This window comes from Anas acuta, chromosome 10 (assembly GCF_963932015.1).
Source record: "Anas acuta chromosome 10, bAnaAcu1.1, whole genome shotgun sequence".
NCBI classification, from domain to species: domain Eukaryota; kingdom Metazoa; phylum Chordata; class Aves; order Anseriformes; family Anatidae; genus Anas; species Anas acuta.
The window spans coordinates 12,928,095-12,955,121 of record NC_088988.1 but is presented as its reverse complement, the minus strand read 5'-3'; the positions used below and the strand labels follow the sequence as shown (position 1 = coordinate 12,955,121).

At 67.9% G+C, this 27,027-nt stretch overlaps 5 protein-coding genes across 7 annotated transcripts; 3 read left to right on the top strand and 2 right to left on the bottom strand.

The window, feature by feature from the left end:
• Nucleotides 1-85: 85 nt before the first annotated feature.
• Nucleotides 86-6,471, top strand: BCAR1 (BCAR1 scaffold protein, Cas family member). 3 transcript variants are annotated; one of them, XM_068693046.1, is made up of 7 exons: nt 86-359; nt 1,322-2,032; nt 3,067-3,216; nt 3,395-3,499; nt 3,743-4,885; nt 5,135-5,224; nt 5,532-6,471. In XM_068693046.1, the coding sequence occupies exons 1-7, from the start codon at nt 348-350 to the stop codon at nt 6,045-6,047; spliced, it is 2,727 nt and encodes a 908-aa protein (XP_068549147.1). In that variant the 5' UTR covers nt 86-347; the 3' UTR covers nt 6,048-6,471. The 3 variants fall into 3 exon arrangements, with proteins under 3 accessions (XP_068549147.1, XP_068549146.1, XP_068549148.1); XM_068693045.1 differs by having other exon boundaries at nt 3,067-3,228; XM_068693047.1 differs by lacking the exon at nt 86-359 and having other exon boundaries at nt 1,126-2,032; nt 3,067-3,228.
• Nucleotides 6,472-6,858: 387 nt separating this feature from the next.
• Nucleotides 6,859-9,654, bottom strand: LOC137862108 (chymotrypsinogen B-like). Its single transcript, XM_068693788.1, has 7 exons — nt 9,645-9,654; nt 8,873-9,120; nt 8,710-8,789; nt 8,548-8,626; nt 7,915-8,095; nt 7,686-7,819; nt 6,859-7,603 (listed from the first exon to the last, which is right to left on the bottom strand). Exons 1-7 carry the CDS (start codon nt 9,652-9,654, stop codon nt 7,442-7,444), a joined length of 894 nt encoding a protein of 297 aa, XP_068549889.1. The 3' UTR covers nt 6,859-7,441.
• On the top strand, nt 9,204-12,081 carry LOC137861689 (chymotrypsinogen B-like). Its single transcript, XM_068693070.1, has 7 exons — nt 9,204-10,273; nt 10,380-10,483; nt 10,567-10,646; nt 10,725-10,803; nt 11,219-11,399; nt 11,495-11,628; nt 11,711-12,081. The coding sequence occupies exons 1-7, from the start codon at nt 10,213-10,215 to the stop codon at nt 11,870-11,872; spliced, it is 801 nt and encodes a 266-aa protein (XP_068549171.1). The 5' UTR covers nt 9,204-10,212; the 3' UTR covers nt 11,873-12,081.
• Nucleotides 12,082-12,207: 126 nt separating this feature from the next.
• On the top strand, nt 12,208-15,383 carry LDHD (lactate dehydrogenase D). Its single transcript, XM_068693067.1, has 11 exons — nt 12,208-12,366; nt 12,483-12,595; nt 12,686-12,827; nt 12,926-13,067; nt 13,459-13,618; nt 13,693-13,892; nt 13,996-14,124; nt 14,517-14,644; nt 14,720-14,810; nt 14,883-14,994; nt 15,073-15,383. The coding sequence occupies exons 1-11, from the start codon at nt 12,304-12,306 to the stop codon at nt 15,236-15,238; spliced, it is 1,446 nt and encodes a 481-aa protein (XP_068549168.1). The 5' UTR covers nt 12,208-12,303; the 3' UTR covers nt 15,239-15,383.
• A 1,498-nt stretch (nt 15,384-16,881) lies between these two features.
• ZNRF1 (zinc and ring finger 1) lies at nt 16,882-26,726 on the bottom strand. Its single transcript, XM_068693071.1, has 4 exons — nt 26,099-26,726; nt 17,501-17,596; nt 17,045-17,150; nt 16,882-16,972 (listed from the first exon to the last, which is right to left on the bottom strand). The coding sequence occupies exons 1-4, from the start codon at nt 26,604-26,606 to the stop codon at nt 16,915-16,917; spliced, it is 768 nt and encodes a 255-aa protein (XP_068549172.1). The 5' UTR covers nt 26,607-26,726; the 3' UTR covers nt 16,882-16,914.
• Nucleotides 26,727-27,027: the final 301 nt, after the last annotated feature.

The window sequence follows — 27,027 nt, the reverse complement described above, 5'->3', positions numbered from 1 at the left end:
GTCCCCCTCCGCCGCCGCTCCCCCGCTCGCTCCCGCCCGGGCGCCGCCTCCCTCCGGTGCGGGCGCAGCCCATGGGCGGAGCGGGGCCGGCGGGGCCGCTGCTGGCAGGGCGCTGGAATGATCCCTCCGGCGGGGCCGCCGCCGCCACCACCGCCGCAGCGCCGCCCGCCCGCCCTCCGCACGCAGGCCCCGGCCTCGGCCCCGGCCCCGGCCTCGGCTTCGGCCCCGGCCCCGGCCCCGGTCCCGGCTCCGGGCGGCCGCCGCCGCCGCTGCTCCGCGCTCGGGCCCCGCCGCCGGCCCCGGCCCCGCCGCTTTGTGCCGCCGCAGCGCCGCGGGGAGCGGGGAAGATGAACTACCTGGTGAGAGCGGGGGCAGCACCGCCCCTCTCCCCCTGCCCCTGCCGGGTTTGGGGCGCTGGGGGGGTCTGGGGGGGGAGTGGGGGCACGGCGCAGCCCCCCCGGCCCTGCCCGCGGTTGCTCGGTTTGGGTGCTGGGGGGGGATTTTGGGGCACCCCAGGGGGGTGCTGGGCCCATGTGGGGAAGGGGTGGGGGGGGGGAGCTGGTGCTTGATCCCCCCGGGGGCACGTCCCGGGGGTGCCCCCGGAGCTGGGGCGGCCTCGCTCTTGGGCACAGCCTCGGATGGGGCGCGGGCAGGCGGCGGTGCCACGGGGCTGGCTGCGGGGGCTCCCCACACCCCGGGACCCCGTTCCCGGAGCCCTCAGCGGGCTGAACGCCGCGTGCCGGGGGCCAAGAAGCCCCCTGCTCTGTCCTCAGCCTCGCTTTTCCCCGAGGAGGCCACGACAAGGAGCCCCCAAGCCCTGCCACCAGCTCCGCAGGTGCGCCCGCGCCACGCTCATGGCACCCCAACATCTGCCATGGGGCCGGGCAGCACCACGGGCACTGGGGCCCAACAAGGGACGATCCCTGGGTGCACGTCCCCGGGGGGCCACGGTGCTCGCGTGCCCTCCACTCGCTCGGCAGCCGGTGGGGAATTCTCCGGCCCTGGCTGAGTCACGGCCCTGGCACTTCCTCCCCGGCGGGAAGGGGAGGGAAAGGCAGAGGAGGTCCCCGAAACCAGGACGCAGAAGGGTTCGGCCCCTTCCTAGCACCACCTCCGGGAAGGATGGGTTGAACTGGAGTGGGGAGGAAGAGGCGGCTGGCGGAGGGCGAGCGGCACGAGGGGGGACGCGGGAGAGCCTCGGGGTTCGGTCCCCGCTGTGCCAAGCACCCAAGAGGCGGCGGAGGAACCAGGGAGGCTTTGGGATCCCGGGATGACTCCCGACCTGCCGTCCTCACCCCCCCGGCGCGGGGCTGTCTTGCAGAACGTGCTGGCCAAGGCGCTGTACGACAATGTGGCCGAGTCCCCGGACGAGCTCTCCTTCCGCAAGGGCGACATCATGACGGTGCTGGAGCGCAACACGCAGGGGCTGGACGGCTGGTGGCTCTGCTCCCTCCACGGCCGCCAGGGCATCGTGCCGGGGAACCGCCTCAAGATCCTGGTGGGCATGTACGACAAGAAGCAGCAGCAGCAGCAGCAGCAGCAGCAGCAGCAGCAAGCGGCTGGCACGGGGCAAGGACAGGCAGCGCCGCAGCCCCCGGTGCCGCAGCCCCCCCTGCCTTACCACCACCAAGGGGGCTACGTCCCGCTGTCGCCCGCCTCGCAGTACACCCCCATGCACCCTGCCTACGCGCCCCAAGGGGACAATGTCTACCTGATGCCGGTCCCCAGCAAGGGACAGCAGGGCCTCTACCCGGGCTCGGCGCCCTCCGGACAGTTTCCCCCGGCCCCGGCTAAGCAGCCGCCCGCCTACCCGAAGCAGACGCCGCCCCACGCCTTCCCCAGCCCCGGGCAGGAGATCTACCAGGTGCCCCCGTCCCTGAGCCAAGCGGCGGACGCGTACCCCGTGGGCTCTGCCAGCCCCCCCCAGGATATATACCAGGTCCCTCCCTCGGTGGGCCAGGCTCAAGACATCTACCAGGTGCCCCCGTCTTTGGACAGCAGGAGCTGGGAAGGGCACAAGCCCTCGGGAAAGGTAGGATTGGGGGTCTGGATGCTGCCTCGGGTGGGGGTCGGGGGTTGTTTGGGGTCTGTTTGCACTGTGCTCTGTGGTGGCTGGTGGACACCGGGGCTGCTGGGCCCCGTGGTCAGGTTTATCTGCCCGGTGCCATCTCCTGGACCTTGTGGAGGCGTGGGCATCGTTCCCTGTGCCGGTGACAGGAGTGGGTACACCGGGGGTGCTCACTGGGGCTGGGATGCCCTGGTTGCTGTGGGTTCCTGGCACGGCTCGCGGGTCCTGCTGGCCCCTCAGTGCGGGCATTATTTAGGGCACGTCCACGGAGATGTTGGGATGACCAAAGCGCTGCTTGGCGAAGCCCCTCCTGGTGCCGCATCCAGCGCAGGAAGGCACCCGCGGTACCTGCGGTGCTGCCGAGATGTGTCCTCCCTCCTGGGAACACGCAGCACCCGGTGCCAGCGCCTCGCCGCCGTGCCAGGACGCTCCTTGTCCCGGGGAGGGCAGCGAGGCGCTTTCGGCCGTGCCGCAGCGTGGTTTCCAGGAAGGCAGCCCTGACTCAGCCGGCGTAGCGGGGCTGCCAAGCCCCGTGACTCACGGACAGGGCACTGGCTTCTCACCCCGTGGCGTGGGGCATCCTGAAAGCTCCCCTGGCCACTCCGTGCCAGGAAGACCGTGGTGCCACCGCGGCACGGTGGCGCAGCGGGCACCGAACCCTCCGGGCATTGGTAAATCCCGGCCCGCGGCTCGGTGCCCAAATTAATCTCCAGGTCACCGTTGCCGTTTGCACACCGCGGCCGTGCCGGCTGGGCTTTGTCTCTAGCCGAGGCTCGCTGCTATAAATAACTGGTGATCTCATCTCCGTCCCCCCGGCGTCACCGCACAGCCTGGTGGTGACAGCGGCACGCCTGGCCGGGGAGCGCCCTCCCGTGGGCACCCAGATGGGCTCTGCCGAGCTCCTCACCCAGCACCCAAACGGGCTCGGGATGATGGAGGGTGGGGGATGCCGGAGCAAGGGGACGCTCTGAACCCGGCCCTTTCCCCTCTCTCATTAGGTCCTGCTGCCCAGCCGCGTGGGGCAGGTGTACGTCTACGACTCGCCCAAGGGGGAGCAGGATGAATACGATTTTCCCCGCCACCTCCACTCCTCGGGCTCCCAGGAGATCTACGACGTGCCGCCCGTCCGCGGCGGGCTCCCCAGCCAGGTCAGCCAGGAGGTGGGTCTGCTCCTGGGGGTGGCGGGGCAGGAGCTGGAGGAGACGCTCGGGTACAACGCGGGGAAATCACACCCGGGGATCCCCGGCTGGGTGGGCTTTGGGGCTGCCTCTGTCCTCCCCAGGGAGGAACTGGGCGTTCCTCACACCCCGTTCTGTCCCTCCGCAGGTCTACGACACCCCCCCGATGGCAGTCAAGGGTCCCAACGGGCAGGACCCGGGGCAAGAAATCTACGACGTGCCCCCCAGCGTGGAGAAGAACCTGCACCAAACCGTAAGTGCGGCGGGGAAAGCTTTGGCACCACAGGGGACGCGCGAGGCTGGGGGTGCCGCGGGGCTGTGTCGTGCACCCGTCCTTCCCCGTGCTGCTGGCACGCCCAGAGCCGGTGCCTACGTGCAGCAGGGCGCAGTGAGACCCTCGGGCGAGTGCCGGGCTCTGCCTCCCTCCCACGCGCTTGGCGCTGCCGGCACGCACACGCCTGAGCGCAGCCCACGGTGCCCGTTGGTGCCCTTGCAGGTCTACGACGTGCCGCCCTCCGTCAGCAAGGACGTGCCCGACGGCCCCGTGCGGGAGGAGACCTACGACGTGCCCCCCGCCTTCGCCAAGCAGAAAGCTTTCGACCCCACCCGCCACCCCCTCGTGCTCACGCAGCAGGAGCCCTACCTGCCCGAGGACGTCTACGACGTGCCGCCAGCGGCCGGGAAATGCGCCCCCGAGCCCTCGCTCTCCCACGAGATCTACGACGTGCCCCCCAGCCTCAAGAAGCTGTCGTCCTTCCCCTCCCAGGAGGTGTACGATGTGCCCCGGGACCTGCACGCCCCCAGCAAGGGCTCGCTGGACACGGAGGGCGAGTACATCTACGACGTGCCGCCGCAGGTGGACCGCGAGGCCAAGGCGGCTGACGGCAAGCGGCTCTCGGCCTCCAGCACGGGCAGCACCCGCAGCAACCTCTCCAGCTCCTCGCTGGACGTGGTGCCCGTGAAGGAGCCGGCCAAAGGGGCCGGCAAGGAGTTCTCCCTGGACTTGGACGCTGCCATGGAGATGCTGGCCAAGCTCCAGCACGGCATCGGCGGCGCCGTCTCCTACCTCATGTCCTTCATCAGCGCCAACTGGCGCAGCGCTGAGCACATGGAGGCCAACGCTGCCAGCATCCGCGGGGCGGCGGAGGGCGTCCAGGCGGCTCTCCGGGACCTGCTGGAGTTCGCCCGGGGGGCGGTGGGCAACGCCGCCCAGGCCTCGGACCGCTCCCTCTACGCCAAGCTCAGCAAGCAGCTGCAGAAGATGGAGGAGGTGTACCAGGCCCTGGGGAGGCACAGCCAGGCGCTGGACGCGTGCCACTGGGCTCCGAACGCTTTGGTGGGTGGCAAGCCGGGCACGGACGACTTGGAGCTCTTTGTCATGTACTCGCGCGGCGTGCCCGACGACACCAAGCAGCTGGCCTCCTTCCTGCACGGCAATGCCTCCCTCCTCTTCAAACGGACAAAGCAGGCGCCGGAGGGCAACGGGCACGGGCCCGCGCACCCCTCCGACAAGGCCAGCAGCATCCAGTCGCGGCCCCTGCCCTCCCCGCCCAAGCTGCTGGCGCAGGAGTCGCCCGACGGCCCCTACGAGAACAACGAGAGCGGCTGGATGGAGGATTACGACTACGTCCACCTCCAGGTGGGCACGGGAAGGGGGCACCTGGTGGTGCGAGGCGGGGTGGTGCCACCCACAGGGGGGTTTTTGGCTCACAACAGGTTGGTGTGGGGTTTTGTGGCTGTGGTGGCAATTCTGGCCGTGCACAGCCACCCCGGTTTTATTTTCACCCTCCTGCTGTGGGAAGTGGGGGCATCCCAGTGCCGGGTGGGGGGCTCGTTCCTGGTGAGGCCGACAGTTTGCCCCATTCTCATGCTCCTTCCTCCCCTTCAGGGCAAGGAGGAGTTTGAGAAGACCCAGAAGGAGCTGCTGGAGAAAGGCAACATCATCCGGCAGAGCAAGGACCAGCTGGAGCACCAGCAGGTAACGGGGACGGGACGGGCAGGCGGGCACCTCTGGGCACGGCTCACCGGGGACCCCGCTTCGGGGAGGGCAGCGGGGTTTGGCTCCTGCTCCCCTTGTCCCCACGGCCTCTGGTGGGGTGGGTGAGCCTCTCCCATGGCTCTGTGTGACACCATCTGGCCCGTCTGATGCCGGAGAGGAGCCTGGCGTGGCCGTCCTCTTCCTGGGGCTGTCACCATCCATGTGGCAGCGTCCCCCTGGGGCACAGCCGTCACGGCGGGGCTTGGTGGCCGCCCTGCCCCGTCCTCACGCCCGTTCCTCTCCACAGCTGAAGCAGTTTGAGCGGCTGGAGCAGGAGGTGACGCGCCCCATCGACAACGACCTGTCCAACTGGAGCCCCCCCCAGCACTACGGCCCGGCGCGGGGCGGCGGCGCGCTGTGTGCCTCCGACCGCCAGCTCCTCCTCTTCTACCTGGAGCAGTGCGAGGCCAACCTCACCACGCTCACCAACGCCGTCGACGCCTTCTTCACCGCCGTCAGCACCAACCAGCCCCCCAAGATCTTCGTGGCCCACAGCAAGTTCATCATCCTCAGCGCCCACAAGCTCGTCTTCATCGGCGACACGCTGTCCCGCCAGGCCAAGGCGCAGGAGGTGCGGCACAAGGTGACGCACTACAGCAACCTCCTGTGCGAGATGCTCAAGGAGATCGTGGTCACCACCAAGGCGGCCGCGCTCCACTACCCGTCTCCCGCGGCCTCGAAGGACATGGTGGAGCGCGTCAAGGACCTCGCCAACAGCACGCAGCAGTTCAGGATGGTGCTGGGCCAGCTGGCGGCCATGTGATGGCCCCGGGATGCTGTCCCCTCACGCCGTCCCCTCAACGCGAGCCCCCTGCCCGATGGAAACGGACCTGTACATAGACGCTACCACGCACTGGGGGCCCAGGGATCGCTCATCCAGGGCTGAGTGGCCATGGCCATCATCCCCCTTCCTCCTCTTCCTCTTGAGATTGGTGTCAGAGCCATGCCCGTGGTGCCGGGAGGCAACGGGTGGGCTGGGGGGCGGGAGGGGCTGGAGCCTTTGCATTTTCCTCTCTCGGGTTTTGCTGCCCTACCAGCTGTAACCGAAACGCAACCTGACATTGGTGCCTTCTGAACACTGGGGAAGCTTCCGATGGTTCCCGGAGCCACGGAGTCGCAGCCCCCACCCCAACTCAGCCCCCCCCACCCCCCGGTCCCACAGCAGCATAAAGATTTACCTAGAAACACCCGCGGTGCCTGGGTGTCTGTGTCCTGGGGGTGGAGGATGAGGATGCAGTGGAAGTTGCCGTCGCCCACATGTCCCAAAATGGGGAGATGGGCACGCAGACGTCGGTGGAGTAGCCCTGGATGGGGTGTGCTGCCCGAGGGATGGGGACGGGTATGGGGGAGTACACGGGGACACCGTGGGGAGGGGGACACGGTGCTGCCGCCCCTCACCGGGCAGCCAGGTACAGGGCCAGGGCGGTGAGCCAGGCGCTGTGGTGTGTGGCCCATGGGCACCAGCTCCTGTCCCAACCCCATGTCCCCTGCCCCCAGCTCCCCACCACAGCCCCCAGCCCTGTTTCTGTGCCCCCCATCCCTGCACCCTGTCCCTCTGTGTGGGGGGCGTGGGGACCAGTCAGGGGGGGCAGGTTCCCCGCGCCCACCCCCTGTGCCCCCCTCTCTCTGCCTCTGCCTCTGGGGGGACCCCAGCGCCGGTCCCGTCCCCACCTTGCTGCAGCAGCCGCGGCGCCCCACGGCCCCCGCCAGCCCCAGCGCCCGCCGCAGGGCCATGGTGGGGACAGGGCCCAGCTGCTCCCGGCCCCTTGGCCTGGCCCCAAGGCCCCGCTGCTCCCTCCCGCGCCACAGGCGTTAAGGTGGCCCCGCACACCTCTGGCAGGCACCGGCCCTTCGGCTGTCCCACGGCCCCGGCACCGGCCCTGCTCCTGGCCTCGGGCACCGGGGAGCCCGTTCCTGTGGCCCCGGGACTGTGTGGGGTTTGGGGGGGCACCCACGCGTTGCCCCGCTCCCGGGCACCGGCTCCTGTCCCCACGGAGGCCACTTGTGCCCGGCCTCCGCTGAGCGTGGCCGGGGGTCCCCGTGCCCAAACAGCCACCCCGGTGTCCCCGCTGGCGGCCCCGTGTCCCCACCCTCCCCCTGTCCAGGTTCCCAAGCACGGAGGTGGCAGGTCGGGGGCACAGAGCTTTATTTGGGGCCTCAGTTGGCCGCCAGTATGGAGTCGATCCAGGCGCGCAGCTCGGTGACGCGGGCGTACACGGCGGGCATGGAGGTGGAGCAGCTGCTGCTGCCCCACGAGACGATGCCCACCAGGGTCCAGGCGCCGTCCTTCTGGCACACCAGCGGGCCCCCGGAGTCGCCCTGTGGGCAGCGGGGTGAGGCTGGGGGCCGGGGCGAGGGGACGCGGGGCTGGGGCCGGGGCTGGGGCCCCGTGGCCACGTACCATGCAGGAGGAGGCTCCGTCAGCGCCGGCGCACACCATCACGTCGTAGATGCGGTACCCCCAGTACTGCTTGCACTGCGCGTTGGTCAGCAGGGGCAGGGCCACTTGCTGCAGCACCGCCGGCGTCGTGTCGGCTGCGGGCGAGCAGGGGGGCGTCAGCACCCGCACGGCCCCCGGGGACGGCACAGGGAGGGGAGCGGGGACGGGGACGGGGACGGGGCCGCGGTACCCGAGGCGTCGGTGAGCCCCCAGCCCGTGGTGACGCAGGTCAGGCCCCCGGGGAAGTCATCGGTGGCCTGGGGCAGGCAGACGGGGGACACGCGGGCGTTCAGCTGCGCCGGGGTGGCCAGCTTGATCAGCGTGATGTCGTTGCGGACGGTCAGCGAGCTGTAGCTGGGGTTGCGGAAGACCTGCAGCAGGCGGCAGCGCTCCCAGTGCCCGCACCCCCGGCTGGGGCAGCGGGCGCTGGCGGGGACGCACGGGGACCCCCGGGCACGGGTGCCAGCCCCCGGGACTCAGGGGGGTCGGGGACAGCCCAGGGGCTGGCGGGGACCCCGGGGATGGACGGCAACACCAGGGCTGGCGGGGACCGATGCACCGGGGGGACTGGTGGGACCTGGCTCAGACCCCACGGGACTGCCCTGGGGCCGCTGGGGGCCAGGGAGCAGGGACCGAGGCCCAGAGCCCACCCCAAGGACCCAAGCCCTGAAGAGAGCAGGAGCGGGGACTCCATGGGGACCCCATCCCCGATACGAGGGGCACCGGGCACACCGAGGGGACCTGACCCTGGGGACAAGGTGCCCGCAGGGCTCCCGGCGGTGGCCACAGCACCCGCAGGCCCCCGGCCCCGCGCCGGCCGTACCTTGGCGATGGACAGCCTCTGCACGTCCCCGGACTCGGTGTCCTGGTCGTACTCGCCCAGCACCACGGCGTCAGTGGTCCTGGGCAAGGCAGACGCTGAGCCCCAGGGGCACCCCGCGCACCCACGGCCGCCCCCAACACCCCACGGCCACCCGGCACCTACTTGACGCCGCAGTGGGCAGCGGTGACCACCCACTGCTCGCTGATCAGGGACCCGCCGCAGAAGTGGAAGTTGCCGTAGCGCTGCCGGACAGAGAGCTGCTGTCAGCCCCGCACCACGCGGCCCCGCTCCCGCTCCCAGTCCCATTCCCGAGGCGGGCACTCACCTGCAGGGACACCTGCCAGGGCCAGGAGCCGGGCACTGCCGGCTCCCCGCCGACGATGCGGTTGTAGCCACGGATGACGGGTGTGATGGCGGGCACGCCGCAGCCTGCGGGACGGGCGCAGCCATGGGACAGGGCCCTCGGCCGCTCCGGCCCCGCTCCCCACACCCAGCCCTGCGCCTCCCCGGCCCGCCCAGCCCCGGCCCCACGCACTTGCCGCGGCGCGGGCAGAGCCCGCCAGAGCCAGGCAGCTCAGCAGCCACAGCAGAGCCATTGCCGAGAGCAGGGAACAGGCTGGGCACGGGGCACGGCGCCTCTTATACACCCGCGGTGCCCGTGCCGGCCTTGGGGCAGTGGCCTTCAGCGATAGCACGGCACCAGCACCGCCCCTGGACAGGGTCTGGGAGCATCACACCTGGGGACAGGCAGCCTTGGCCAAAGGACGTTGGGTGCTGTTGGTGGGAGATAAGTCCTGGCCCCGTAGCGCTCTGTGGCCCTGTGTGAGGGGCAGGTGATTGCAGAGTGTTTGGGGTGGGCAGGGACCTCCTGGTGTCACCCGGTGCCACCCTGCTCCAGCAGGGCCACCCAGCGCCAAGCCCAGGTGAGTTTGGAGACCTCCAATGATGGAAACCACAAGGACCCTCTGAGTGACCTGTGCCCACCCTCAGCCACCCACACTGCACAGAGACACTTCCCAACGTGTGGGGGGAACCTCCTGAGCTCCACGTGGTGCCTGCTGCCCCTCGCCCCATCCCCAGACACTGCTGAGCAGCACCTGGCTCCATCCCGTTGCAGCCACCTGCACGCAGCCATGGACGGGGTCCCCCCCAGTTGCTGCTCCCCAGCTGAGGGTCCCAGCTCCTGGCCTCCCCTCTCTAATCGCAGGGAGGCTCCGGGCCCTCCAGCACCTCGCACCCCTTCCCTGGGGTGCCCATGCCCACCCTGTCCTGGGGAGCCCAGTGCTGTGCCCAGCACCCAGCCAGGGGTGCCGAGGGGCACCCACCAGCACCCCCCTGCCCGGCGCACCCAGGAGGCCATTCCTGGTCTGTGCCTCAAGGGACGTCGCTAGCTCATGGCCAACAAGGAGTGCACCACAACTTTGACCGCCACGAGCAGTTCCAGCAAAGCTGCCTTTCAGCTGGCTGTTCCCAGGACATTTGGGGGCTGTGGTGGCTCCAAGGCCAGGCCCCATGTGGCACCCTGGGGTTGGGTGACCCCCACGGTGCCAGTGCTGACACGGTGCCGCGCTATCGCTGAAGGCCACCGCCCCAAGGCCGGCACGGGCACCGCGGGTGTATAAGAGGCGCCGTGCCCCGTGCCCAGCCTGTTCCCTGCTCTCGGCAATGGCTCTGCTGTGGCTGCTGAGCTGCCTGGCTCTGGCGGGCTCTGCCCGCGCCGCGGCAAGTGCGTGGGGCCGGGGCTGGGCGGGCCGGGGAGGCGCAGGGCTGGGTGTGGGGAGCGGGGCCGGAGCGGCCGAGGGCCCTGTCCCACGGCTGCGCCCGTCCCGCAGGCTGCGGCGTGCCCGCCATCGCACCCGTCATCCGCGGCTACAACCGCATCGTCGGCGGGGAGCCGGCGGTGCCCGGCTCCTGGCCCTGGCAGGTGTCCCTGCAGGTGAGTGCCCGCCTCGGGAATGGGAATGGGAGCGGGAGCGGGGCCGCGTGGTGCGGGGCTGACAGCAGCTCTCTGTCCGGCAGCGCTACGGCAACTTCCACTTCTGCGGCGGGTCCCTGATCAGCGAGCAGTGGGTGGTCACCGCTGCCCACTGCGGCGTCAAGTAGGTGCCGGCCATGGGTGGCGGGGGCGGCCGTGGGTGCGCGGGGTGCCCCTGGGGCTCAGCGTCTGCCTTGCCCAGGACCACTGACGCCGTGGTGCTGGGCGAGTACGACCAGGACACCGAGTCCGGGGACGTGCAGAGGCTGTCCATCGCCAAGGTACGGCCGGCGCGGGGCCGGGGGCCTGCGGGTGCTGTGGCCACCGCCGGGAGCCCTGCGGGGCCCTCGTCCCCAGGGTCAGGTCCCCTCGGTGTGCCCGGTGCCCCTCGTATCGGGGATGGGGTCCCCATGGAGTCCCCGCTCCTGCTCTCTTCAGGGCTTGGGTCCTTGGGGTGGGCTCTGGGCCTCGGTCCCTGCTCCCTGGCCCCCAACAGCCCCAGGAGAGCCCCGTGGGGTCTGACCCAGGTCCCACCAGTCCCCCCGGTGCATGGGTCCCTGCCAGCCCCTGGGCTGTCCCCGACCCCCCTGAGTCCCGGGGGCTGGCACCCGTGCCCGGGGGTCCCCGTGCGTCCCCGCCAGCGCCCGCTGCCCCAGCCGGGGGTGCGGGCACTGGGAGCGCTGCCGCCTGCTGCAGGTCTTCCGCAACCCCAGCTACAGCTCGCTGACCGTCCGCAACGACATCACGCTGATCAAGCTGGCCACCCCGGCGCAGCTGAACGCCCGCGTGTCCCCCGTCTGCCTGCCCCAGGCCACCGATGACTTCCCCGGGGGCCTGACCTGCGTCACCACGGGCTGGGGGCTCACCGACGCCTCGGGTACCGCGGCCCCGGCCCCGTCCCCGTCCCCGCTCCCCTCCCCGTGCCGTCCCCGGGGGCCGTGCGGGTGCTGACGCCCCCCTGCTCGCCCGCAGCCGACACGACGCCGGCGGTGCTGCAGCAAGTGGCCCTGCCCCTGCTGACCAACGCGCAGTGCAAGCAGTACTGGGGGTACCGCATCTACGACGTGATGGTGTGCGCCGGCGCTGACGGAGCCTCCTCCTGCATGGTACGTGGCCACGGGGCCCCAGCCCCGGCCCCGGCCCCGCTTCCCCTCGCCCCGGCCCCCAGCCTCACCCCGCTGCCCGCAGGGCGACTCCGGGGGCCCGCTGGTGTGCCAGAAGGACGGCGCCTGGACCCTGGTGGGCATCGTCTCGTGGGGCAGCAGCAGCTGCTCCACCTCCATGCCCGGTGTGTACGCCCGCGTCACCGAGCTGCGCGCCTGGATCGACTCCGTGCTGGCGGCCAACTGAGGCCCCAAATAAAGCTCTGTGCCCCCAGCCTGCCGCCTCCGTGCTCGGGAACCTGGAGAGGGGGAGGGTGGGGACACGGGGCCGCCAGCGGGGACACCGGGGTGGCTGTTTGGGCACGGGGACCCCCGGCCACGCTCAGCGGAGGCCGGGCACAAGTGGCCTCCGTGGGGACAGGAGCCGGCACCCGGGAGCGGGGCAACGTGTGGGTGCCCCCCCAAACCCCACACAGTCCCGGGGCCACAGGAACGGGCTCCCCAGTGCCCGAGGCCAGGAGCAGGGCCGGTGCCGGGGCCGTGGGACAGCCGAGAGGCCGAGAGGCCGGTGCGTGCCGGAGGTGTGCGGGGCCACCTTAACGCCTGTGGCGCGGGAGGGAGCAGCGGGGCCTTGGGGCCAGGCCAAGGGGCCGGGAGCAGCTGAGCCCTGTCCCCACCATGGCCCTGCGGCGGGCGCTGGGGCTGGCGGGGGCCGTGGGGCGCCGCGGCTGCTGCAGCAAGGTGGGGACGGGACCGGCGCTGGGGTCCCCCCAGAGGCAGAGGCAGAGAGAGGGGGGCACAGGGGGTGGGTGCGGGGAACCCGCCCCCTCTGACTGGTCCCCACGCCCCCCACACAGCGCCCGCTGCCCCCCGGCTTGCTGGAAGCCCTTCGGGATGTGGTCGGTGGCCCCAACGTCTCCACGGCGGCAGCGGTGTGCGAGCAGCACGGGCACGATGAGTCCATGCACAGGTTGGGGGGGGGGCACCGGGACCCCCAGTGTGGGGATAGTTCCGGGGTTTTTTTGGGCACAGGGGGGCAGCGGGGCCGCTCTGTCCCCAGGTGTGCGCCCCCGGACGCCGTGGTGTGGCCCCAGGACGTGGCGCAGGTGCAGGAGCTGGCGGCGCTCTGCCACCGCCACCGCGTCCCCATGGTGCCCTTTGGCACCGGCACTGGCCTGGAGGGCGGTGTCAACGCCGTGCAGGTACGGAGACCCCCGTCCCCGTCCCCGTCCCCGTCCCCATCCCCGTCCCCCTGTGTGCCCCACGGTGCCCGGTGCGAGCCGAGCCGTGCCCGTGCCAGGGCGGCGTCTGCTTCGACCTGAGCCGCATGGCCACCATCTCGGAGCTGAGCCTCGAGGACTTCTCGGTGGCCGTGGAGCCCGGCGTCACCCGCAAGGCCCTCAACAGCCACCTGCGTGGCACCGGGCTCTGGTTCCCCGTCGGTACCGTGGGGGCGGCACCCGCTGAGGGGGGTCAGGGGGTGCTGGGAGCACTGGGAGCACTGGGATGGACAGGGGAGCCCATGGGGTTGTGGGTCCTGTGGGCACTGGGAGCACTGGGAAGGGATGGGGGTGCCCATGGGACAGGACGTGGGGGTTGGACTGGGTGGCTTTGGGCTGATCCGGTTACTGGGAGCACTGGGGGTGCTGGGGTGCCCATGAGACTGGGGGTGCTGGGAGCAGCGGGCGTGCCAGGGGGGCTGGGGGTGCTGCAGATGGGTGCCATGGGCTGGGGTGCTGGTGTCCCCGGGGTCCCGGTGCCACGGGCTGGTGTCACAGCGGGGTCCCCTCTCCCTGTCCCCGTCCCTTTTGCCCTCCCGCTGCCCGTCCCCAGACCCCGGGGCGGACGCCTCGCTGTGCGGCATGGCGGCCACAGGCGCCTCGGGCACCAACGCCGTGCGCTACGGCACCATGCGGCCCAACGTGCTCAACCTGCGCGTGGTGCTGCCCGACGGGAGCCTGCTGCACACCGCCGGCCCCGGCCGCCACGCCAGGTACCCGGGGGGGACACAGAGGGGGGTAACCAGGCTGGGGGTCTCTCGGCACCCGTTCAAACGCCCCCGTGCAGGAAAAGCGCGGCCGGCTACGACCTGACCTCGCTCTTCGTGGGCTCCGAGGGCACCCTGGGCTTCCTGACGCAGGCGACGCTGCGGCTGCACCCGCTGCCCGAGGCCGTGGCCGCTGCTGTCTGCTCCTTCCCCAGCGTGCAGGCGGCCGTGGCTTGCACCGTGCAGGTGCTGCAGGCGGCAGTGCCCGTGGCGCGCATCGGTGGGTGCAACAAGGATACAACAGGATGGAGAGGGGACAGGGACAGGGAGAGGATGGGGACGGGACAACCCCGCGGGTCTCAGCGCCTCCTCCTCCCCCCCAGAGCTCCTGGACGAGGTGATGGCGGGTGCCTGCAGCCGTTACAGCAGGCTGGAGCTGCCGGAGGCGGCCACGCTGTTCCTGGAGCTGCACGGCTCCCAGCAGGGCCTGGCCGAGCAGCAGCAGCAGGCGGGTAGGGCCGGGGGGGCACCGGGAGGGGGACCGGGACACGGGGACGGGGATGGGGATGGGGACACGGTGGGGAGCTGGGGTGGGTCCCAGTGGGGCTCCATGGTGAGGGAGGGGTGCCCATGGCGGGTGCACAGCAGGGTCCTGGGGGAGGGACAGGGAGCAGGGATGGGGATGGGGGGCGCAGGAACTGGGCTGGGGGGCCCTGGTGAGGATTTGGGGTGAGGGACATGGGAGGTGGGCAAGGGCTGGTGCCCAGGGACAGGGCTGGGCGCTGGGGCCACACCAGGCTCTGGGGAGATCCCCAAGCACCCAGCCCTGGTCTCGGGGGGGCCGGGCACACATCAGGGGGCTGCTGTGGCTCCAGCCACCCCACACCATCTCCCCCCACCCCAGAGGAGCTGGTGCGGCTGCACGGCGGCTCCATCCCGGCCTGGGCGCGGGCACCGGAGGAGCGCGAGCGGCTCTGGTCCGCACGCCACAGCGCCTGGTTCGCCGCCCTGGCCCTGCGGCCTGGCTGCCAGGTGAGGGGGGGCAGCGCCGCGTCCCCCTCCCCACGGTGTCCCCACGCACCCCCTGCTCACATATCCCCACCCCAGGGCTACTCCACCGACGTCTGCGTGCCCATCTCCCGCCTGCCCGGCGTCGTGGTGGAGACCCAGCGGGACCTGCGGGACGCCGGCCTCACCGGTGGGCGCTGCCCCCCTCCCTGCACCACCTCCCCGCCCCGCTGCCCCCCCCTCACCCCCGTTGTCCCCCCAGGGCCCATGGTGGGACACGTGGGTGACGGCAACTTCCACTGCATCCTCGTCTTCCACCCCGAGGACCCGGACGAGGCTCGGCGCGTCCACGACTTCGCCGAGCGCCTGGGCAGGTGGGTGCGCACGGACGCACGGGTGGCTTTGGGGACCCCCCCCCGGGATGTCCCCGCTGATGTCCCCGTCCCCCCAAGGCGGGCGCTGGCGGCGGGTGGCACCTGCACCGGGGAGCACGGCGTGGGGCTGGGCAAGAGGGAGCTGCTGCGGGAGGAGCTGGGCCCCCAGGGGCTGGACACCATGCGGCGCATCAAGGCGGCGCTGGACCCCCACCACCTGATGAACCCCGGCAAGGTGCTGTGAGCGCCCACCCCCCCCCACCCCGAGGAAGCACGCCGCACCCCTGGCTTTTTGGGGATTTGTGGGGAGGGGGCTCCGGCACCCCCCCGGTACCCCCGCATCTCCAAGAAGGCCAGTGAAATAAAATAACAGTGAATATTTTATTGAACATTGTTTTAATACCATATCAAAACACCTTGACTAATGAAGGAAGCTCCCCCCAAGCTCTTGAACTCGTTTCCCCCTCCCCGATTTTTTTTTTTTTTTGTCTTTTTTTTTTTTTTGGATTTTTTTTTAATATATAAATACAGAAACGTTTCCCGCGGGGGCACGGCCACCGGCAGGGGAGGTCTCACCAACGAAAACATGCCCGCCGCGCCGGGAGGGGACGGGGACGGGGGGCACGGCCGTCACACGGGGGGGGTCCGTCACCCACCGGGGGGGGGAGCGCACGGCGGCGGGGCCGAGGGCGTCCGGGCGAGACGCTCACGCTTTGGGGGATCCAACAGGAGGCCTCCCAAATCCCCTCCCCAAAAGGATTCGGTTGGAAGGCGACGGGAAGAAAAGGGTGTGGGGGGGTCAAATTTGGCAACGGCGGGAGGGGGGGCGGCGGGGATGCTGCGGCTGTCCAGTCTCTGAGTGGTTATAGCTGAGTTAAAGAGTGACCAGTCTGTAAACATCACCGGGGCAGGGAAGCTCAAATCGAAGAACACGCCAGTCAACACGAAGCTTCATTTAATTATTTTTTTTTTGTTGCTGTTTTGTCGGTTTTCTCTGTTTTTTTTTTTCCTTTTTTTTGTTTTTTTTTTTGTTTTGTTTTTCTCATTGTAAACACTTGAAAGACACGACCCCCCCCCTCTGCGCCACGGCGGCGGGGGGAGAGCGCGGTGGCCCCGCTCCCGGCGTGGGGCAGAGTCCCCGCCACGCGCTGCCGGGGGCCGGGGTGGAGATCTCCAAAAGGGAGAGAGGAGAAAATTCCCCTTTTAGTCAGTGCAAAAAAACCGAGCAGAGCCCCCGGGGCGCCAGGCGAGTCCGGGTGGGAGGTGGGGGGGCTGCCGGTGAGAGGTGGCCGCGTGCTCCGTTTGGCCGGCTGTCCCCCGGCGGCGTCTCCGGGCGTTTCGGGGAGAAAAAGGCCAAACATCATGGCAGGGTTTGGGCCGAGGGCGTTGGGGAGCGTCCCCGGGGCCTCCCGTGGTGGCAGATCCCTCCTCGTGGCCAGCGGCTGCGGAGGGGAGCGCGGGGCGCTCCGCTTTTCTCACACTGTCTCTCCTCCTGGATGCTTCTTATGCTTTTTTTTTTTTTTTAAATCTTTTTAAATTAAAAAAAAAAAAAAAGAGACAAATAAAAATAATAAAATAAAATTAAAAATAATAATAATCGTTGTCCCAAGTGGATTCAAGTTTCTGGGTTTTAATTTTTAAATCTTCTCGAGGAATTGAGCGTCAGCCCAAAAGTCCAGGCGGGGCGGGTGGTGGCACAGGGAGCGGAGGTACAGCAGGTGTAGCAAGGTGCCCTGCGAACAGAGACGGCGCCGCGTCAGCACGGTGGCTGCAGGAGCCACGCGTCCCCCTCCCCGACCCTCCTGCCCACCCCCCTCACAATTTTGGAACCATCCCAGAGGGTTTAAGAGGAAAACAGCCCCGTTCTCCCCCCCGCCGCGGGCTCACCTTAGAGAGAAGTCAGCAAGCACGCCCGGCGGGTCAATCAGAAGGATGCTCTGGGCACGATCTGTTCACTTCAAACCATGAATCTATACAGCTGGGGAGAGGACAGCGTGTCACCACCACGCTGCCACCCCCGTGCCACCCCCCTGCCGTCCCCTCGCCGTACCTTTTGTGATAAATGCAGAGGCAGGGCAGCCTGGCTATCGTATCCCCCTGCAGCAGCTCCTCCAGGCAGATCACGCACTCGCCGGCGTCCTTGGTCAGCACGTCGTCTGCGAGGAGAGGGCAGCGGTGAGACCGTGGCCCCCTGCTCGAGCCGTGGGGGGGGTTCGTCCCACAACGGGTTTCCCACCGAGCTGGGTTTTGCCGGCGCTCCAAAAAACCACCAGCGTGAGCCCTGCCCTTGCGGGGCAGGATATAAGCCCGGGACGGGTCCCTCCGGCACGGCACGGCGAGGTGAGCAGCACGGGGACAGGGACACGTTATAAAAGGTCCCCAGGGGAAAGCAGCAAGGACAAGGCAGGGAGGGCGAGCCGTGGACGGCAGCTGGAGCGCAGCCCTCTTGGCAAGCCCGCAGCCCCAGCCTGCCCCAGCGTCCCTCCTGCCCTCCCCGCGCCCTTACCGTTGTAGGAGAGGCGAGGTTTGCTCAGACACATGATAAAGTGCATTTCCATCTCGTCAGAAGCCACGGATTTGGAGCAAATGGGGCACTTGAAACCTGGAGGGAGAGCAGAGAGAAGAGCCCTTAGCCAGGGGAGGAGGAGGAGGAGGAGCGGAGCCCACCCCGCGTCCCGGGGAGCCCCCCGGGGGTACCCCGCGCCCTCACCCGCCGCCTGCATGGTGGCACCTGCCCCACGCCGTGCCCGCTGGCCCTGCGCTCATCCTGCGTGGTGGCCGCCAGCAGTGGCAGCGTGGGGACAGCCACCCGGGCGCAGAGGGCGCAGGGCACACGTGGCCACCAGCTGCTGCCCGGCTTTAAAGGGCGAGGAGCAGCCCCGGGCACGCAGCACCGAGGGGCTGGGCCGTGATTTGGGGACACGTCCCCCTGCCACCGCCCCGGGTTGTGGCCGTGCCACGTCCCAAAAAGTCCCCAGTGACACCCTGGGCTCAGCCGGACCCTCCAGGCTCTGGGTTCAGCCCATCCTGTGGGCTCCACGGCACGGCGCATCCCCTCTCCCCGTCCATCCCTAATCCTGCTTCAGTGCTTTTGTCTCATCCTGCAAGCAAAACCAGCGCCTCCAGCGAGCAAAACCCCAACCCAGCCACAGGTCCCAGGCTCGGGACGGTGCCCGGGGCTCCGTGCCCTCCCGCAGCCCGGCTCCATGCCCCCACGGAGCTCCAACAGAGGCCGTGGAGATGCTGAGGCCACCAGCACGGGTCTGCGCCAGAGCAATTCCCTGCCTGCAGAGAGGGAGCGGGTAATTTAAGGACCCGTCTTCTAAAAGCAGATCAGGTCTGACTGCAGTGCTGCTTAAGAGCTCGCTTCATAGATATGCAAAGCCTGTTCGGGGAGGAAAAGGAGCGTACACAAATTATCTGAGGATGAATCAGGGTTCTGGTTTGCCACCAAGCGGATGTGGCGGGGGGATTTGGGGGGTTCTTGGAAAGCCTCGGACAGAGCCGCTGACCCTCTTCCCTTCATGGGGGGAAATTCCTCAGGAAATCTCAGCAAGGACGAGTGCTGCGGGTGGCTGGGAGCAGGAGGGACATTTGGGGACCCCGCTCGCCCCTCCAGCCCCGCACCGTGCCTTGCCCCAGCCAAAGGGACAGAGCCGGGAGGCAGGGGGTCAATGTGCCGTCCCGTTGCCAGCCTAAAATTGCTCCTGACCAATTTATACCTCGTGGCAGCAGTGCCCGCTTGCTTAAATAGCCTTTTTTTTTCCCCTCCCAAGTGTTTACCCTGCCGGTGTATTTATAGAGAGGGCTCGGATAGCCTCCCAGCCTGCCTCCCCCCGGGGACACGCTCCCCGTCCCCGCAGCACCACGGGCACCCAGCCCAGCCCCAGGGACCTGCTTCCAGCAGCGACATCCCCAGGTTTTTGGGACCAGCAGCTCCTTGCTGACCCGCAGCGAGCCGCTGGGAAGGGCCCACGTCTCTGCAAGACCTCGTTTCCTCCAGCACTGCCGGTGCCAAAGCCCCGGTCCCCCCCCGTTTTTCTGTGCCAAGGCGCTATTTTAAACGGCTGCCCCAGATCTGCTGGCACTCGGCGGGGCCCTACGAGACATTCGAGCTGGGCAAAGGGAGCTGGGGAAGGACAGGGACCCCGGCCACCACGTCCCCAAAGCAAGGACACGGGGAGGATGCCCAAACGTGGGGTGTGAACCCCAAAAAGGGGCCCTGATGCACGTGAGCGGCGCGATGCTCAGCGGGGCTGGGGCTCGGCCAAGCGCAGACTTTCCAGGCTTGGCCTTTCACGAGGTGGAGGCAGGGGGAGGAAAAATAATAATTTCTTTAAAAAAAATGATGAAAATGCAACTGCACAAGTGGGCCTGTCTGGGCCGGAGCGAGGAGGCAGCACGGAGAGGCTGCGCCCCAGCTGTCGGCACAAATTCCCGGCGTTGCGAGAGCAGCTGCTGGGGGGCAGGGGCGATGCTCTCGGGGGTCCCCAAAAACCCATCAATCCCACGAGGAGCTGGGGGACAGCCGGCCCCAAACGGTGCCCCGAGGGGCCGCTGCCCACACCCTGCCGCGGTGGTTTCCAGGTCCCCGAAATCCCCGTTAATCGATCCTGCCTGCGCGAGCGACGCAGGAGATTACGTTTTGACAGCTGCTCATGGAAAATTCAGCTCCCTCCCTCCTCCTCCTCCTCCAGCCCTTTCCGTCCTCCTCCCACACACCTAAAAAAATAAAAAAGAGAGGGGAAGGGCTCAGCTATTCCTCCTCTCCTGGCCTCCCGTGCCCACGGGGAGGTTCAGGACCCTTCGTGCCTCCCCGGGTGCTGCGGGATGGGCGCAGCCCCCAGCTCTCAGCCCCCATCCTGGCCTGAGCTGCTCTCCTGGAGCCCCCGGGGGCAGGTGGGGTTTGAGGACGAGGTTATCTTGCGGCCTTTGAGAAAGCCAAGGGCTTTCCAGGGTTGTGAAACACGCCGCGAGGTGACCTCATCTCTCCGACGGCTCGGTCTAGAAACCGTGAGCAAGCAGCGCTCGCGCTCTCCGGGGGCTGGTGCCCTCTGAGTATTTTTAGGCAGGTTACACGGTTAATTTTAGAGAGCCTGGCAGAGCGGAGCTGGGAACCTCTGAAGCCTCCAGCAGATCCTAAAAGAGCTGAAAACGCCCCGCGGTTAACCCTGAGGGTGCCAAAAGCACCACCGGGCCATGGCAGGGCTTTGGGAGGGTAAAGGCACGTTCCCAACCCATCCGTAACCACAACCACGGCCGTGCCCCACCAGGGATTGTTCCCGATGCTGCTGTAGGAAATCCCTGCCTCCCCGGCTGCCTCCAGCCTCGTGGGACATCACACCGAGCTCCGCCACCCCACGGAGCACCCCGAGCTCAGGGGTAAGCTCCAGGCTGCCAGCTGGAGGTTTGGAAACCTCGGCCACGTCTCCAGCTCTCATCCTGTGCTCCTGGCCGAGGAGCTGCCTCCCTCGCTGAGGCAGCCTCCTCGCACACACATCCTCGTGCAAACAGCTGCTACAGCCCACGCGTCCCCCCTTTCCAGCCCCTTTTAGGGCTGCAGTCACCATTTCGGGATCAAAGCACAGGTATTTTATCCTTCCTGCAGCCCCGGCTGTGCCGCAGGATCAGTCCCTCCAGCCCGGGATGCTCGCCCTGCCTCCAGCCCTGCTTTACCGCAGAAAACACCCCCAGCTGCAGGGAATGAGCTTCCTAAGGAATAGCGTGTAGCCCAAAGCTAATTTTAGCATCCCAGAGAACAGCAAAGCGAAGCAGAGGAGCCCTGCGTCCACGGGGCTGGCTTGGGCGCTCTGATTTTTTTTTTTCCGCCGGGATATTTCACGTGGGAAGGAGGCGGCCTGGCCACCTGCCCTGCACAAGACACGTGGAGCCCCCAGCCATGAGCTCGAGCCACTGCGGAGTGCCTGGAGAAACCCACTTTGGGCCAAGAAAGGGGAATTTTCAGGAGCAGGCAGCGAGGGCGCAGGAAAAAACACATCCACGGGCAGCGCGTGGCTGTGAAATCCCCAAACCTGGCTCAGCCCCGCTCCCAGAGCCCCGGTGCTGGTGCGTGGCATGGCACGGGGACTGTGCTCAGCCATGCACACCCCCAAACCCATCCTGGCCCCACAGCCACTCCTTCTCCCTCCAGATAAGAATTTGGGGCAGCTGGATAAGGACAAGCCCTCGTCCTCCCCGGCTACAGCTGTCGTGGCCTCTGAGGGATGTGCCGAAAGGGGGGCCTGGTGCCACCGCGGCGCTGCGATCAAACGCAGCTACACGCAGGGGGGCTCCCAAGGAATTACTACAGCTCCAGGAGAAGCTGCGGGTTTTCCCTCACCAGCGAGGCAGGCTTCTCTAAATAAAACCCTAAAAACACAAACATGAAACCCTCCAGGCTCGGAGGCGCGATGGGCACGCCGGGCAGGTCGGCGCAGCTCGGAGGCGCCAGCAGAAGCCCCTGCAAAGCCTCTGCTGCTGCTTTCCTCTTGCGTTGCAGGCAGCTGGCCTCTAAAAATACCCGCCGTTGTCACGCCGTCCTTCCTGCCAGGGCCAGGAAACAGCTCGGAGCTGCTTTCGGTTCAATTCTCTGTCCCTGCCGCTGCGCGTCCCCCGGCGCAGCCCCATTTCCACGCCCGGCGGGCACCGGTCCCCCCGGAGCCACGGCTGGTGTCACCTCAACGAGCAGCGAGCCCAGGGGGCTCGGGGGCAAGCACAGCCCTCGGAAACTTCTGCTGGCAGCGCTAAAGCTGCTGACAGGGTCGATATTTCCAACAATCCCCTATGAAATACCCCAAGATGGGTGCGCAGAGCGCGTGGCCTCGCTCCTGCGTGGCTGGTGATGCCCACAGGGGTGCGAGCCGAGCAGAGAGGCAGAATTTCCCCAGCTAATACAGAACAACCCTGAGAGGCAGAATTTCCCCAGCTAACGCTGCCCATACAGCACAACCCTGAGGCTGTCCCGATGGCAGCTGGCATCGCTCAGCTCTACAGGGCAGGAGGGGAGGAAAAGCCAGGAAAGGAGAGCCAGACCCACGGCCCAGCCACGCTGCAGCCTGTCCGGCACGGCACCGGAGAGAAAAACGCTCCTTACAGCAAGAACCCACAGGCCAGGGAAGGATTTTACCCAAAACCCAGGGGGGTGAGCAGCCCTCGCCCCCTGCAGCAGGTGCTCCCCTCCCTGCAGGGCAGGAAGCCCGCGTGGCTGGGCTCTGCCCACGGAAACGCCGCGGGGCGGCACGAGAAGGGGCCCCAGGCGAGCGGCTTCCTGCAGCTGCGCCTCCCCGGCCTGCTCCAAGCTGCCCTGGAGCCGAGCACAGTTTTCAGCAGGCACGTTGAAAACTGGGATAAAACTGGGGAAATCGGCAGAAAGCCAGGTCACGGGGATTCAAACCCAGGTTTTCGGCACAGCTGGGGTTTGGGCGCACCAGCAGCAGGGGATGAGATGCGCCTCGCGGTCACCCACCAGCCTGCCGGGGTGCCACGGCATCAGGGGAGTAAACACACATTTTTTTTGCCCCCAAAGCGGGTTTTTCTCCCTCCCTGCGCTCCTTTCACAATTAATTGTCACTGTTTAATAGCATCTTCCCATGATTCCCCGAGCTCCCCTGGCCGGCTGCCAGCCCTGGTCCTGCTCCTCCACCAAAGATGTCCGCGGCTCATCCATCCTCCGGCCAGCGCCGACAAGGGAGAGGAGCCCTAAGAGCACGTTAATAACTACCAGAAAAACCTTCACGCTTCTTCCAGGCACTGGAACAAACACCTCAGCAAAACAAACCGGCGTGGGATAAGCCAGAAATCCTGGCTGGGAAGTGGGTCAGCCCCGGGCGCACCGCTCTCCGGCGCGCCGGGCGCACGCAGCTCCCTGCTCGCATTTACACGCGGGTTTAGAGCGGAGCGAGCCCAGCCAAGCTCGTTAGCAGGCCCGGTAATTAGTGCCCAGTGCCCAGGTGAGGCAGCCGAGGGATTCCTGCAGGGTGCAGGAGTGGTAAAGGCAGGGGAAGCCTCTGCTTGCTCTCGCTGCGGGGCCGGGGGATAACGCACCACGCCGACACGCTGAACTTCATCTGCGGGCTGCTGGCGCGCGTTAAAGCCGTGCTTTGGTGGGTTTTGGTGCTCCTGCCTTCCAGAGGAGCTGCTGCCCCAAACGTGGAGTCCCTCCAGCAGCCCGCTAGAACAAATCCTTCCTCTTTTAGGGTAGGAGAGCTCCGTGCTCGTGCAAGGCCGTGCTGCAGGCGTGCCCCTTGCCAGCTGGCTGGGCATTCATCCGTCTTCAGCTCGTCCCTCGGTGAGCGAGCCCTGCCCCAGGGCTGGATGATGTTTCCAGCTCCATTCCCTCTCCAACCTGCCCGGAGGATCACCGGGGCTGGACATCCCCCTGCTCCACTCGGCGGCAGGCAGTTTGGCAGAGGAGGGCCCCCAGTTTTGCTGCTTCTATCCAAGACAGCTCGCTTTGCCAGGAGGCTGCGATATTCCTGACGGCGGCGCGCCGAAGGATGAGCTTCCCCAGGCTCAACTGGCTGACGGGGAGATGTGGATTTACAGAGCTTTGAACACTCGAGGGCTTTGGGTGCCGAGGGGGATTTCCCGAGAAACTTTAAGCTACTTACAGCCTCGGCCAAGTCCTCAAGATCCCCCGATGGAGACAAACAACGAGAGCAGCGCCGGGAGAACCGCGCAGACCTGGAGGTGCGCGGCGCTGAGCCACGAGTCTCCTTTTTCCGTGTTCTCCCTCCCAGCCTTGGCGTTGCGAGGTCTGGTGACGGGGAAGGGCGCTGAAACGCGGCGAGCAAAACTCCAGGATTGCCCAAGCTGCTTTGTCACCTCCCAGCAGCGCCAGGCACCAGGCGGGTCTCCGAAACCCGGGGCAGGCACGGAAATCCCAGAGCGGTTTCAGGTGCAGCGGGCACGCCTGGGAAAAGCCCCGGCAGGAAACGGGATCCGCTCCATCGGGAGAGGGAACGCGTGCTGCTGGGAGAGCCAGCCCACAACCAGCCTTCCCCACGTGCCCAGACGGGCTCGCAGCCCTGCTCCTTCGCTCCTCGCAGCCTCCCCGTTAACCTCCATGGCTAAGAGGTTTTCGCCTCTCGGCGCTGTAGTTTGGGAATAGTTGTTTAAAAATCAGCCAGAGCCTGCCAGTGACCATCTCCACGTTAGCTACAGGGTGGTCCTGCGGAGAATCCCCCCAGGGAGCAGTACCAGTCCTGCCCAAACCCCACTAGGGACCCCCTCTCCTCTCCGGCCCACTCAGGGGCAGGAGACAAGGAGAGGTGGTCCCGCTCCAGCTGGGGAGAGCAGCCCCCGGGAACAAACCCAAGCTGGATGTAGGAAACGGGGCCCCACGAGGCTCGTTCTGCACTTTGTTCTCGTCCACTGGTTCGGTTTCCAGCCTTCCTGAGAGCGAGGCATTGTCCCGAGGCGCGTTATGAAATTCCCAGACCGCGTCACGCTCCGGGAGGGAGCGGAGGGGCCGGGTGGGAGAGGAATCCCAGCCTGTTCCAGGAAACGCACGGAGACATCCCCGAAATGCCTAACCAGGAGGGGAAGGGAGGACCTCCCACCTCGCTCCCCGTACCCAGCCGAAAGTGGGTCAGTGACACAGCCCCGCTCACACGCCGGGCTCCCCGGGCACCGGGACACCCGCCAGGGTTTTTTTTGGGGGGGACAGCCTTGCCCCCTCCTCTCGGCCCCAGACGTTTCCTGTAGGAGCGCCCCGGCCCCGTTAACGAGGCAGGCAGTTCCTCCTCGGCTTCCTCCCCGGCATCGCCACGGTGCCAGCTGGAACGGGAACACCCGCCCCGGCCTCTCCCCGGAGAAACAAAGGAGAAAAAAAATCCCACATCTCACTCTCCAGCCCTTTTCCCTGGTACCCGAGGCAGGAGAACTGCCTGACACCCCCCACACACCTCCGAAAGCAGCACGAGGAACCCAAACCGACCCTCAAAAGCCAGAGCTCGGGCTCCAGCACCCCGACACCATCCTCGGGCACCTTCCCCCCGTTGTCCCCGAGCCCCACAAGGATGGCACGTCCCCTGCTTCCAATATAACACCTCCCGGGGGGAAAACCTCCTCCTCCCACCGCCCCGCCTGCCTTGACCTTGACACAACCACTGCACGGGCACCAACCCCCAGCCCACGCTGGAGAGGGGGCAAATTATTTAGGATAAGAGCAGACAAAGCAGGGGGATGCCCACCCTCCTCCCAAATAGTGGGGGTGGCCGGGCCCAACCCAGAGTGATGAGGAGGGCAGGGGCTGGGGAAAAAGGGGTGAAGCAAAGGGAAGGATCTGGAGGTGGTCATGAGCAAGGCAAGCCAGGACAATGAGCATGGAAGGGGTTAGAAAAAGGGGATGAAATGAGGGGAAGGCTCTGGGGGCAGCTGTGCCCAACACAACCCGGGGTGATGAATGGGAAAGGGGATGGAAAAGAGGGGATGGAGTGAGGAGAGAGGGTTTGGGGTGGCCATGCCCAACGCAACCCAGGGTGATGAGTGGGGAAGGGGCTGGAAAAGAGGGGATGGAGTGAGGAGAGAGGGTTTGGGGTGGCCGTGCCCAATGCAACCCAGGGTGATGAGCAGGGAGGGGGATGGAAAGATGGGGATGAAGTGAGGAGAGAGGGTTTGGGGTGGCCGTGCCCAATGCAACCCAGGGTGATGAGCAGGGAAGGGGATGGAAAAAGAGGGATGAAGTGAGGCGAAAGGTCTGGGGGTGACCATGCCCAACGCAACCCAGAGTGATGAGTGGGTAAAGGGATGGAGAAATGGGGATGAAGTGGGGGAAAAGGTCTGGGGGTGACCATGCCCAACGCAACCCAGGGTGATGATCAGGGAAAGGGCTGGAAGACGGGAGGTGAAGCAAGGAGAAGGACCTCGGGGTGGCCATGCCCAACACAACCCAGGACACCAAGCCGGGAAGAAGCCAAAAAAAAGCAGAGCCAAAGCAGGGAAAGAGCTTGGGACCACCATACCCAAGGCACCCCACCCAGCAGCGGGACGAGGAGCGGGGATAACACCGGGGAAGGCACCATGAAGCCAAGCCAAGCGTTGTGCCCAGCCAAACCCGATGCGGGGAGCAGGGTCAGGGTGCCGGGGGGGGGGTCCCACTCACCGCTGTGCGCTCCGAACCAGCGCGGGGCGATGTGCAGGGGCAGCGCGTCGGCCAGCGAGGCCCGGGCCCCCAGGTAGAGCATCCCGTCCCTATGGCGACCGCCTCCCGGCTCCTGGTAACCGTTGCCATGGGCGTACGTGGAGTCGGTCCCCGGTCCCCCACCACCGACACCTCCACCGACACCACCCGGGGGGGGTCTCTCGGCCTCCCCCCCCGCCGCCGCCCGGCCGTACAGCCCGAAGGGGCCGGCCCCGCCGCCCGCCGGCTCCATCCCGCCCATCCCGGCCACCGAGCTGACCGAGCGGCTGCGCAGCCCCATGGCACCTCCGCCGCCCCCCCCTCCTCCTCCTCCTCCTCCTCCTCCTCCTCCTCCTCCCACCCCCGGCCGGTAATGGCCGAACGGGGGCGGCCCCCCCCCGCCTCCCGGCGGCGGCACGGCGCTGTCATCCGCCGCCACCCCGGGGAAAGGGCCCCGGGAGCGGGCCGCCGTGCTCTGCTTGCCCCCCATGGGCACCGGCAACCGGCACCGAACGGCAACGGGGCCGGAGGGAAGCCCAGAGCCGGCCCCCGGTGGCGGCGGAGGGGGGGGGGGAGGAGGCGGAAGGAAGGCGGCGGGGAAGGGAGGGGAGGGGATGGGGGGGGGGGGGAGGCTTCAGGGGGGTTGAGGGGGGTTTAAAGGGGTTGGGGGGTGGGGGTGGGAGGGGGGTGAGGGGGTGGGAGAGGGGGGGGGGGGAAAAAAAAGCGGCTACGGCCGCCCGCCCGCCCCCGCCCCGGCCATCCCGGGAGCCCCGCGGGGAGGCACGGGGGGGGGGGCACCGGGAGGGAAAGGGGGGACCGGGAGGGGACCGGGAGGGGACGGGATGGGGATGGGGATGGATGGGGGGGGAGGAAAGGGGGAAGGGGAGGGGGGGGGCTGCGGGGCCGGGCCG